At 33.4% G+C, this 11,942-nt stretch overlaps 2 protein-coding genes across 2 annotated transcripts; both read right to left on the reverse strand.

Annotated features, from left to right (window-relative positions):
* Positions 1–4,433: 4,433 nt before the first annotated feature.
* On the reverse strand, positions 4,434–9,033 carry LOC126722832 (fatty acyl-CoA reductase 2, chloroplastic-like). Its single transcript, XM_050425973.1, has 7 exons — positions 8,695–9,033; positions 8,470–8,570; positions 8,201–8,397; positions 7,856–8,028; positions 6,212–6,293; positions 5,989–6,129; positions 4,434–4,652 (listed from the first exon to the last, which is right to left on the reverse strand). The coding sequence occupies exons 1-7, from the start codon at positions 8,856–8,858 to the stop codon at positions 4,434–4,436; spliced, it is 1,077 nt and encodes a 358-aa protein (XP_050281930.1). The 5' UTR covers positions 8,859–9,033.
* Positions 8,990–10,995, reverse strand: LOC126722833 (uncharacterized). Its single transcript, XM_050425974.1, has 2 exons — positions 10,563–10,995; positions 8,990–9,168 (listed from the first exon to the last, which is right to left on the reverse strand). The coding sequence occupies exons 1-2, from the start codon at positions 10,942–10,944 to the stop codon at positions 8,990–8,992; spliced, it is 561 nt and encodes a 186-aa protein (XP_050281931.1). The 5' UTR covers positions 10,945–10,995.
* Positions 10,996–11,942: the final 947 nt, after the last annotated feature.

Here is an 11,942-nt window from a genome sequence, read left to right on the forward strand (position 1 = left end):
TGAATGACTTGATTGAATTGATCATTGAAGTTTCATATTAGACTAAAGGCTTTCTCATATTTGATACTCATCCACATCACACATGTCTATGTTCAATGAATGTCTTATTCATTTGTGTGATTATACTTGATTAAATGTGATGTACATACTCAAGCATGTGTTAATCAAACCCAAAAAGATTTTTGAGTATTTTTAGTTGTTTTTGGAAAGTGTTTTGTTTTGAAAATTTTCAAAAACATCCAAAAATTTTCAACTCTGCCTTTTGGTGACTCGCTTGCGAGTCACGAGTTTTCAAGGTTTCAGTTATGAGTTTACCCAAAATGGTTTGCAACTCACTGGTGAGTAAGAGTTCAAGTCGCGAAAAACACTTAGAAAATTTTTCAAAATCTGGGTTTTTAGACTTTTTGGCGACTCATTCGCCAGTCGCGAGTTCCTCTAGAGGCATACGTGACTCACTGGCGAGTGGAAGTCCCAGTCGTGAAAAAGACTTCGAGAAATTTTTCAAAATTTGGGTTCAAGGGATTTTGGTGTTTCACTCGCGAGTTAGTTGAGTCGCAAAAAACGCATATTTTGCAAAAATAGGGTTGAAACTCAAACAGTTTTTTAAAACTTTTCAGTTTCCCTCTCATCACGTGCTTTTCTCTGTCTTCTTTGCCTCTCCCTCTCTCAAAACCTCCATTTTTATCTTCAATCTTCACTCCAAATCCAAGAAAAGGTATGGATTTTCACTCCTTTTCACTTTATTTCAAGTTTAAAGCATTAAATTTCATGGATTTGTTGTTTGTGTTAAGATATTGAGATATGGTTGATGAACATGGGTTTTTGTTGTTTGTAATGAAATTGATGTATGGGTTTTGTTGAGAATGATGGTATAATGCTTGTTTTACATGTTTTTATTACATGCTCATGCATTATACTATGTTTTGTGTTGTGGTGTGCATAACATTGTTGATAAAATGTCTATTTAGATAATTTTGTGTGTATTTGGGACTTCGATGAGTACAAAATTTGGGGATAATCATGTTTCCATGTTTGGAACAACTAATGATTATGTGTTTCACACTTTGCCCCTTGCATGTTTTCATGCCTTATATGCATACTTTTTCATATGATGCACACACACACACAATCTTTGACATGTTGTATGTCTAATGCCATGATTATATCATACTTTGATGTTTAACATCTTCACATGTCAATTTTTTTTGAATTGCTCTTTAAATTTCAATTTTTAGGGTTTAATTCGTAGTTTATGTTTTGGTACTAGCTTGTTACTAATCAAGTTTGTTACCGGCTATTGTGCTTTGTTTTTGTGATATTTGCTGCTATGTTTTTGTAGATGGCTCCACGAAAAACCACTGCTCAACGTGGTGACAAGAGAAAGCACCTTGACAACAGCTTGTTTTGCTCCCCTCAACACTATAAGCGATATCCCCATCAATTAGAAACTACTCCAATCATTCAGGAGAGATATATGAATCTTGCTGATCTTAGGGATTTATTCATTCCTAGTTGTTTTGAAGGATAGGGCTGAGATAAACTCACCTTCGATCAGAGAGTTCTATGCAAATACATCACTCAAAGAAGATCACATAGATTGCTGGGTTAAAGGTCATGCATTCACTCTTGACATGGGGGACATTGATACTATACTTGGACTTGAAGAACAAGATCATGAAGGGTTCATTCCGTTCAAGGACAGAATGGTCTCTCTAGAATCGATACAACTCCGTATTGGTCGCTATAGGGAAGGAAGTTGCCTCAACACAACCTCCTTTCCTCTAGATTTGAGATGCCTCGCCTATATCATGATGTTCAACTTGTATCCGGTAAGGAAGTTGACCACCATCAACAATGCTAGAGCCATATTCCTCATGGAGTTTTGTGAGAAAATCTACATTGATATTGGTGCACACTTGTATAACATCATTGACGAAGCTACAAAGACAACCTCAAGGGCAAAGCTTGTTCTCCCAAGTCTTATAATGAGGATTCTTCATGAAAATGGTGTGGAGACTCCACAACACATAAGCCTAATGACTTCATCTCCTTCCATCAACTCTCAAACAATCCTAAGAAGTAGGGTTCGACTTCCTGGAGATGAATAAACTGAAGAGCCTGTAGTGGTTGAGGTAGGAGTAGAGCATCATCGTCTTCATCAGTTTCTCCCAATGCCTTTCAGATCATACTTGAGAGGATTGATGGTCTAAGGGATGTAGCAACTGAGCATTTCAACAGCCTTGCAGCTATCCATGATCAAATTAACTTGTTGGCAGCCAAGTTTGATAGCTTCACTCACTAGCCTTAACCCTTTGGCCATTCCGGTAAAAAAGGGGAAGTAGCATTGGCGTAGTTCTTGAGGGGGGGCTTATCTTGAGGGGGAGAACTTAGCATTGGTTTTCATAGTTTTCATAGCACTTATGGTTTTTACAGTTTTTATGGTTTTCATAGCACCTTATTTTAGTATTCTATCAGTTTTAGTATTTTGGTTTTAAAATGCTTGGATATTTTGTGTTATGGATACTTGAATGTTTTAACTATTTAGACTATGCTTTTATGTACCTTTGCTTATGTAGCTTAGTACTTTTAGTTAATGTTTTGCATTTTCTTTAGTACATTTGTGCCCTTGTTGGATCTTGTATCCTTGATGCAATTGCTTTAGTGTTCTTGCATCGGTTGAGTGTTGGACATGCAAATAATACTTTGCATTGAGCTTATTTGCTTGCATGTTCGGATGTTCATTCACCGTATGAATATTCATTGTAGTCACTATTTGTAGTGATGGTTCTTGTATGGTCAAGTTATGCTTCTTTGTCATATTCATACTTGCTTGATCGTATTGTGTTTGCTCCATATGCATTCTAAGTTTCCGCTTACAATGAACTTAATGAGTCCATTTCGTGATATTGTTTTCAGGAAACTTGTTTGTATGGTTCAAGAGCTTCATAGATCTAGAATTAGGTGTGAGTGAGTTTTGGCAATTGTTCCTAACTCACATTTTTAAATCTAGAGTCTGTTTTAAGGTTTTGTCATAGAATAGCCAAAGGGGGAGATTGTAAAATTGAATTTATTCAACTATGTGTTAGCTTTATTCCGTGCCAAATTTGCTTGTAATTCAGTATTTAGAAACCCTGTATTCAGGTGGGAATAATGTAAGAATTGTGTGTGAGAGAGTGTAAAGAATTGATCAAGTGTGTGCATTAAGGGACAACTCGCAACTAGATCTCGCGACTGACTCGTGAGTGGTGACTCGCCAAAATGTGGCACACGTGTGAAGCATGCAAGAAGTTAAAGGGTCAGGACAGTTGGATCACTACAGGACAAAAAGTACAATCTGACCATTCTATTATCTGTTGACTGGAACTCGCGACTCATCCTAGTCGTGAGTGACTCGCGCTGTGCACCCTGTTTTGCTGAAAACTGACTTTTCACATTCTTTCTCATACCCTATTATAAATACCCTTATACCCATGAAATGTAGAGAGCTTCCAAAGAGAATTTTGAGAGATAAACCCTAGAGAACAACAAGATTGATTCATCCACAATCTTATACATTTGATTCTCCAAATTCATCTATTCTCACCCTCTCCATTGTCATAACCATGAGAGGATCTTAAGTCAAATCCTTACCTCACCAAATTCATAGCGGTGAGAAGGTTCTTGGTGTTTAGGAAGTAGTTCGAGAAAGAACCAATTCATATTGGTTGATGCAATGGGCTAATTGCGAGATCCGGTAAGTTAGAGAAGACAAAGTTAGGCGTAACCCTATTAGAGCAAGAAGCTTGGAGGGCTTAGGTGTATCGGGTAGATTAGGTTTGGAGGGTCTATGGCTATTCATATATCCCAACTGATTTTCTAGTAGATCATTTTACCACTTGGAGGGCGGCGGAGAGGTTTTTCGTCGATTTCTTTGGTTTCCTCTTCGATAACACGTGCCGGTGTTATCTTGTGTTTGTTTCTCTCTATCCCTTACTCTTTACTTTTAATTACTGCTGAGTTGTGATTAAAATATGACTTAGAGTAGTTTGCATATTTGGATATTGCTTTTATTTCATATTCCACATATACATTGTTTGAATATAAGCTTGCTTTGGAAATTTTGAATTAAAGCATTCACAAGTGTTTCTAAGTGAGCTTTCATAACTCGTAAGTCATATGGGCCTAAGGCTAGCAAGGTGTTGGCAACGTACAAATTAAGCATTATATTGCAAAAGTGAGTGACTAAATTGAAAAATCTTTACACCTCAAGTACTCTTTCATCTAATACGTAGTACAATTTTAATATAAGCATGAGAAATTATTCCAATATACGTTACATAGTCCTCTGCGGACATTATTCAAGTGGTAATATATATAAACATGAAGACACAGATATCATATAGAAAAGGGCTCAACTCAACACCTCTCTCTCTCTCTCTCTCTGATACAGTTCTTTATTCATTGATAACTAGTCTTTCCTTCATGACATGCCTTTTTACACCTGGAATATGAATGTCTACAACGTAATGCTCCCAATTTATGCTTCGTACATTGAATTCAAAATTCCTCATCTCTTCCAAGGACATGTCTTCCATCAATTTCTGGGTATTACGAGTGTCAAATCTGGCAGCAAATCGTACAAGATCGTAGCTTAACAAATTATTAGCAAGTAACTGGAGTAATGCAATAATGTTATCATCTAAGAAGAGTGAAATAAGATAAATGATTTTTTAGCAAACACAAAAAGTGATGTATAATACTCATCGTACGTGAGTTTGGAAGATTATATTTGTTTGATAGTTATAAACAAGTTTTATATGCACGAATTTAGAAATAATGAAAAAATATTTTTGAAAATGAAACTTCAAAATTATGAGGATGATGTTGTTTGACATCATTATTCAGTATAACTAACCAATTTGTTTATGGAATTACTATAATTATACTTATTCTTTTAATTTCTATTATATATGTAACAAACATTTTCAATCATAAATATTATCAAAACTAGGTTTTGCGACAAATTGAAATATGATATTCTAATAGACTTTTTGATTTTGTACATCAAAATGGAAATTTTTTCAAATTTAATTAGCACAAAATTAATCATAAATAATTTTCAGAATCTAAAAATATATCTAGTTTTAATCTGATATATGCTAGATTATTGAATGGAAATGCATGAAGATATTGTTACTTATGTCCTTTTTTTAATTTACATTTTTTTAATACTGAATAAATATTAGTTTTATTTTTGAATTTTAGTATTTTTCTTACTTAGTGCCGGTTTGGATCCAGCTGAAAGTCAAGTCTGCGTTTTGCGTTTTACTTTTTTTTTTTTTTGCCTCATTTCACACGTTCCAGGGGACATAAAGCACTGTAGTAGAACTATAGCAATACTGTAGCAGCACTGTTTATTACTGTTCACGTACTAAAAAATATTAAAAATGAATCCTACGATACTATTCACACATTTAAAAATTATTTTGTTACAGTACTTTCCGTTTTCAATTTCAGTAACAATAAGTTCAATCCAAACGGACCCTTAGTCACCCTAAGTCAAATTCTTTGATGTCGTCCCTGCTAATTAACATACTACCTTGCTTTGTTCAACTGAGGAATTCATTTTTATTATGGTTTCTTTTCCCAGCTAGTTTCAAAGGTCTGATTTTCAGATGCTGAAATAATGAAACATAGAGAATTGTGTGTGATGATTTCAAAGTTAGAAATACTATCGTGCCCTAAAGAACGCATATGGCTTATATAACTTCGCCATGTCAACCATAAGCTCCGCTCTCTTCTTGCATTTCATTTCCAACTTGCTTTTGAAGATAGTCTGAAATTTTTGCATCCATTAGTCCAATTCGTTGAGCTATCTCATCCGATATGTTAGAGGAAAAATTGTCCATTGAGCTAAAAAACTTGAATCCAGTGACCCTTATGTTCTTCCCTTTTGAGTCCTTCAACGGAAAACTAGTAAAGTGATCGATCACAACAAAACTTGAGTACATCTTCATACGCAATGGGGTTTACAGTAGATGACTCAATATTGTAGACATTTAAACCTGGTTTCGCAGCAATCCCATGCTTTGCAATGGCTGCTATGAATGCATTGACGACCATGTCCATAGGAACCAATAACCATGCATGCTTTCAACTCATAGTGTAAAAATTAAGAAAAGTATGGTACGTCAAATGAATATTGAGAGGAAGTAAATATGTAGCTATGTACCACATCTACGATTGCTTTCGGATCTGCAGCAAATCCTGAGAGTTGGCCTTTACCGTAAGATATAATCACTGGATCTAGCATTCTGATTTGTTCACATATAAAAAATAAAAAAAGATTAAACATGTAGTTATAAATTCTACTGATAAAAGGCTTTTCATATGTAGAATAAAAAAATTATGAGTAACTTCATAAAGTGTATATATATCTGTACTATATATATATATAAGATAATTCTTTTCTTTTGATTGGACTTTTATGTGGTTCAGAAATATTCTTAAACCTTACGTTTAACTAGGAAAAAACTTGGAAACTGTCATACTAATCTATGTCATCAATACAAACTTATCAAAGTTTTCTCAAAAAATAATATATAAAAAAAAATTATCCAAAATTTTTATAAAAAAAACAAAGCATCATTGCACGTGCAAAACGCATGTGATGAGACTAATTTATATATAGAGACACACACACACATGCACACATAGGTTTGGATTTAAGTTATACATAAACTTTATTTTTTGAGAAGAATATATTACCCTACTTAATAACTCTATTTAATATGTTTTTGGAAAATCCACAATTAAATTATATTATCACCTTATATCAAGATAATTAATAACTAGAGATCAAAAATTATTTATGTAGGGACACGATTATTCACGATCCAAGAATAACATTGGGCTCGTATGTAAAGGGCCCGAACAATATAATTTGTAGAGTGTGGGCTTGAAAGGCTTGACCTTGGTCACTGGACAGCGGTCTAATCGTGGTTTTTATGGAAGCTCATACGAAGGTGGGCCTGACGTGAATGACAAAACCTTTCTTCAGTGCGACCTATAGGGTTTTTGTCCTCGGACCCCGTCCGAGGAGCTTAGTGTTCTTCTCATTCTCCATTTTTTAGGGCTTCTCCCTCTGGGGGGGATCCCCTTCTCCCTTAGTTCTTCTTCTCTTTTATACTAGCAGTTACTTCCCTTTCAATGTCCACGTGTAAGTTTTACTTTCTGGGATGGAGACTTGTCCTATGAGCCCATACCTAAAGTGGTTGGGAGTAGACGTAAAAGTTGAATAGCATGGTGAAGAGCATGGCTTGTCAGACGCAGAGCTCTTTATTATAGTATTGGCAGTTTTTTTCACTTGTCCTGTCCCTGCATTAAACTCGTCCTTTTTCTTTAGGTGTCTTGTGAGATGCTGAGCGTGAGATCGTCCTCGGCCACATCCTTGGGCCTTTTTGGGGCTTTCATTATGCGTCCTCGGCAATAGGTCTCCTCGGCCTGGGTCTTGGGCCCTTAATGTAAAGTGGGCCGGGACCACAAATTCCTCGGCCCCACAATTTATCTCATCTATAAATTAATGTTTAACTTCTAGGTATTTTTAATTTTAAAGTTATATATAAACATGAGTTTAAGGATTAAATATTAAATAACACCTACTTAAAATAAAATTTATTGAGTCTTTAAAAAGCACAAAAAACATATATATGCAATTCAATAGTATGATTTTCAAGTATTAATATAATAAAAAATTTCTTCTAAAAAAATTTGATAATTTTTTTTTTTTGGTGGCATATAACAAGTGTAACTTGATCTAACCTTTTATATATAAATATATATATACACACACAAATTAAAGGTTAAAAAGGAGCACCTATTTCCTTGTATCCATCCAGGAAAAGGATCTTTATAGGTACTCTCAATGATGGTAGGGCGGGTGATGACTATTGGAATATCTTCTCTCATGCTATTTATTAGCATCTCTCCCATGGCCTTAGTGAACACGTACGTATTTTTCCATCCGAATAATTTTGCCCTGTTACAGTACTACTAGTTATATGTTTGGATTAAAATAGCTTGAGCAATGAAAACCTAAGCTTAATTAGAATGGTGTCAAAAAATCATTGAAAAAGAGAGAATGCTGATTTTCTTGGGTATTGGCTTTGATCGATTACTGTTTCATCTCTAATTGAGCATTAAATTAAGCACAGTTCATTACCTCTTTCAACTTTTGAGTAACTTCATTTTTATGCACAGAAAACTTCAAATTTGAAGCCAACTCTATTTCAGCTATAATATCCAGCACTGGGATAGATATTGGTGGGGTTTCTGAGGTGACACTTTCCCCTACTATTGTCTGTCCCATGTGGAAAGGTTTCTCCATAATTAATCCTTGTCTCTCCCCATTGACATATGCTGTGTAACAAAGTAACAGTTTAAAAAAATGTTAATATAGATATTAAGCTTTATAACAACTTATTCGCATACCGGTTGATACATGCAAGAAAAGGCCAAGTTTCTTGCACTTCTTTGCAAAACCTAAGAGCCGAGAAGGTCCTCTTGTGTTTGTGTCAAGAGCAACATCATACCTATATGTATACACAAATAATATTTAAGATTCATTTTCAAGCCAAGAAAAAAAAAAAAAAACAGAGGCTAAAACAACCTTGTTTTAAATAAATGCACGTTCAAACAAAAAAAAAATAGAGAAACCTTTCATCAAAATTTGTATTGCCAGCTGAATTTATGATCACATCAACTTCTTTTGCTATTTCATTAGCTGTATCAGGATCCATCCCCAGATTGGGTTCACAAACATTCCCAGCTACTGGGACCAGCTTCCTCATCATGAAAGCCTCAAAGGATTCCCCATGCATTTGTTCCAAGCACTTGAAGAGTTCTGAGTCTAAAATATAATCACAATAATTGAATCTCTGAGACTATGAACGTAGATTCAGAAGTTCTTTTTTGCTTAAAATATAAAGAAACAAAAAAGTAACATGCATCTTTACATAGCATTATTATTCATTCTGTCGACTATGAACCCACACAACAAAAGGAAAATCTTTATATTATAACGTACTTCAGTTTTCAGTCTATGGATGGCAGCTTCTTTGTCCTTTGCCTTAATCAAGAGAAAGATTTTCCCCACATCTGGTATTGTACGTAACATCTTCTCAATAAAAGCTGCACCATTGAATATATATTCCCAAATTACTATGTTAGATAAACTAACAAGATCTATTGTTGTATCACATGAAATTCACTTATTCATAATAAGCTAGATATGTGGTAGAATAAAATGACCGTGGGCACAATTTAAGAGTTCAACAATCTAGGTATCCTAACTAATACCAGGAGTCCGTCAAAATTTCCTTGAGTAGCTTAAGAATAAAATGATTGTGGTGCAAAAAACCAAAAAAAAAAAAATAAATAAATAAAATTTGCACGCAATCCTTACTCCCCATCCCTAATTAGAATTGAAAGTTAATGCGTAGAACAATTATTATTATTATTGTTATTATTTAGGAACATTTCTAATTCTACTTATTTTGAGATGATAAATTACTAATTCAGTTTTTATATTTAGATTTTATTAACATCTCTTTTACAATTGGAAAAAGTAAATCAACTTAATATGTTTATGACATAATCAATCTTAAGTAGAATTTTAATAAATTTAATTTATTATAAACATTATTGTAACTTCACTTAATAATATGATTTTCTATTATGGGTGACTTATTTACAAAAACCAAAGCTTCAAGTTCGTAGGGAAATTGATTGTCAATGGTTAATTAACAGATCGATACACCCTTACGACATTTTGTTTTTGTTAATACATTTTGATCACAAGTCACCACCAATTTAGGTATTTTAACTTAGTTTCCAGGCTTGAGGGTTTAAGAAGAAAGCAAATAAATAAATAAAAATATATTGTAATTAAGCATAATTAAGGCTAACCCTAATCTATAAATATACCCTACTAGGGTTCTTTGTAATCAATACTTCATCATAAATATTATTAAATAATCCTAATTGTAATTTCATTAGTGCTTTTTTTTTTTTTTGATATAGTGTATAAATAGCTTAGATTAATTTCTATTAAATCTACATATTTTTTAAACGATTTATTTTTAAGTGTTAAAAATATTAAGTTTATTATGTGATTATATGTAATGACCTAAGAGGTCACCCAATATACTGTAACTAAGCATAATTAAGGCTGGCCCTAATCTATAAATATACCCTACCAGGGTTATTTGTAATCAATACTATATCATAGTAAAAAAACAACTTCTTAAGGCTTTCTCTACAAACATAAGCCGTTAGGCCAAATCAAATAATCCACATGTCTTCATCTTTTTACAATATTTTCCTATACTATTCTCAGTCTTTTATTAAGAAAAGAAACTATTGAAAGCAATCTATTTATCAGAGAACACTAATATATGGTTTTTATTTTTGTTTTTATTTTTATTTTCAATTTAAGAAAAACAAAACTACTTAAAACATGGTTCTAAAAAAGCGACAAAGAGGCCTTATATTAGAAAGATGAAAATGCAAAAAAAGGTAAATACCTTTGCCTAGAAACCCAGTTGCACCTGTGATAAGATAGTTCTTGCCCCGAAGATAACTAACAATGCCAATACCATCAGATGGTTTAAGAAGAGGCATGATAGCAGTGGTGGTAGACGTGGTTTTTATACCATTGTCAACCACCCTATCTGTGGTTGTTATCACATCCTGAGGGTTTTCGTGGGACAGTGTCAGAGCTGAAGAGAGACTGCTACGGCCCCCTTCTGCTTTTTCTTTGTTTTGGCCACTGACAATCTTATTAGTTCTCCGAGAAGTTTTGGTACTATAGCAGTTATAGTAGCAATGGTGGTTGTTTTTTGTAGCGAGAACAGGGGTTGTGATACTATTATGTATTGAATGAGCAAAGGTGAGAGAATAAGACATCTTTGTTTTAGAAGGCTACCTTAGCTCAGCAAGGGACTTAAGCCTTTAGGCATCTGATATTCTGTCCAAAGGAGCAGCCGAGAGCCTGATTATATAGCTACGGGTCTTCTTATGAAAAGATAAAAATTTTTATAAATTAATTTCCACGTGGGGTTGTTGCAAACCAATAATTAGTCATTTTATATTGGCATTTGGCGGGTTGGAGGTTTAAAACGTGGACCCAAGTAATGGTATCTCCTATTGCACCTTGATGGTATTTATTGTTGTGAAAATATTGTGAATGTAACATTTTTCTTAAATAAGATGGATTTACAAAAATATTAAAGTGGGAATTTTATATTAAAATGTAGTTTTCCACTATTTTTCCGATGCCTAAATCAATGGATCTGAACAAAAACTAATAATATTTTGAAAAAAAAAAAAAATTACAACCTTTCCATTGTTACGAGTTGGCATAAAATTAATTTAAGTTGTGAATTTAAATTGAAACTAATAACAATCTGCCACCTATGATTTGTTGTAAAAGTATTGTGAAAATGTTGTGGATGTAGCACTTTTCTAAATAAAATAAATTTTCAAAAATATTAAAGTGGGAGTTTTATATATATTAAAATGTGATTTTCCACTATTCTCCCGATGCCTTCGATATTCAAAATCGAAGGATTTGGACAAAAACCAAGAATATTTAGAAAAATAAATATTACAACCTTTCCATTGTCATGGGTGGGTAAAAAATTAATTTAAGTTATGAATTTAAATTAAAATCGATAACAACTTACCATTTATGATTTGTTATGAAAATGTTAGGGATATAACACTTCTTTAAATATAATGAATTTACAAAAATGTTAGAGTGGGAATTTTATATTAAAATGTGGTTTTCCACTATTTTTCCGAGGCCTCCGGTGTGCTAAATCAAAGGATTTGGACAAAATGCAAAAATCTTTAGAAAAATAAATATTAAAACATTTCCAACGACATTTTACACAACCAAAATG

The sequence above is a fragment of the Quercus robur genome, chromosome 4 (assembly GCF_932294415.1).
Source record: "Quercus robur chromosome 4, dhQueRobu3.1, whole genome shotgun sequence".
Lineage (NCBI taxonomy): Eukaryota > Viridiplantae > Streptophyta > Magnoliopsida > Fagales > Fagaceae > Quercus > Quercus robur.

Bases quoted from the DNA above. Each gene is read 5' to 3' on its own strand.
- LOC126722832 (XM_050425973.1), bottom strand. From the start codon at position 8,858: ATGCATGGGGAATCCTTTGAGGCTTTCATGATGAGGAAGCTGGTCCCA. The intron at 8,398-8,469 runs GTATGCGAATAA...TTTGTTACACAG, and splicing joins TTTCTTGCATGTATCAACCG to CATATGTCAATGGGGAGAGA. The intron at 4,653-5,988 runs GTACTCAAGTTT...GCATTACTCCAG, and splicing joins ACCCCATTGCGTATGAAGAT to TTACTTGCTAATAATTTGTT.
- LOC126722833 (XM_050425974.1), bottom strand. From the start codon at position 10,944: ATGTCTTATTCTCTCACCTTTGCTCATTCAATACATAATAGTATCACA. The intron at 9,169-10,562 runs GTATTTACCTTT...TCAATGGTGCAG, and splicing joins AACTGGGTTTCTAGGCAAAG to CTTTTATTGAGAAGATGTTA.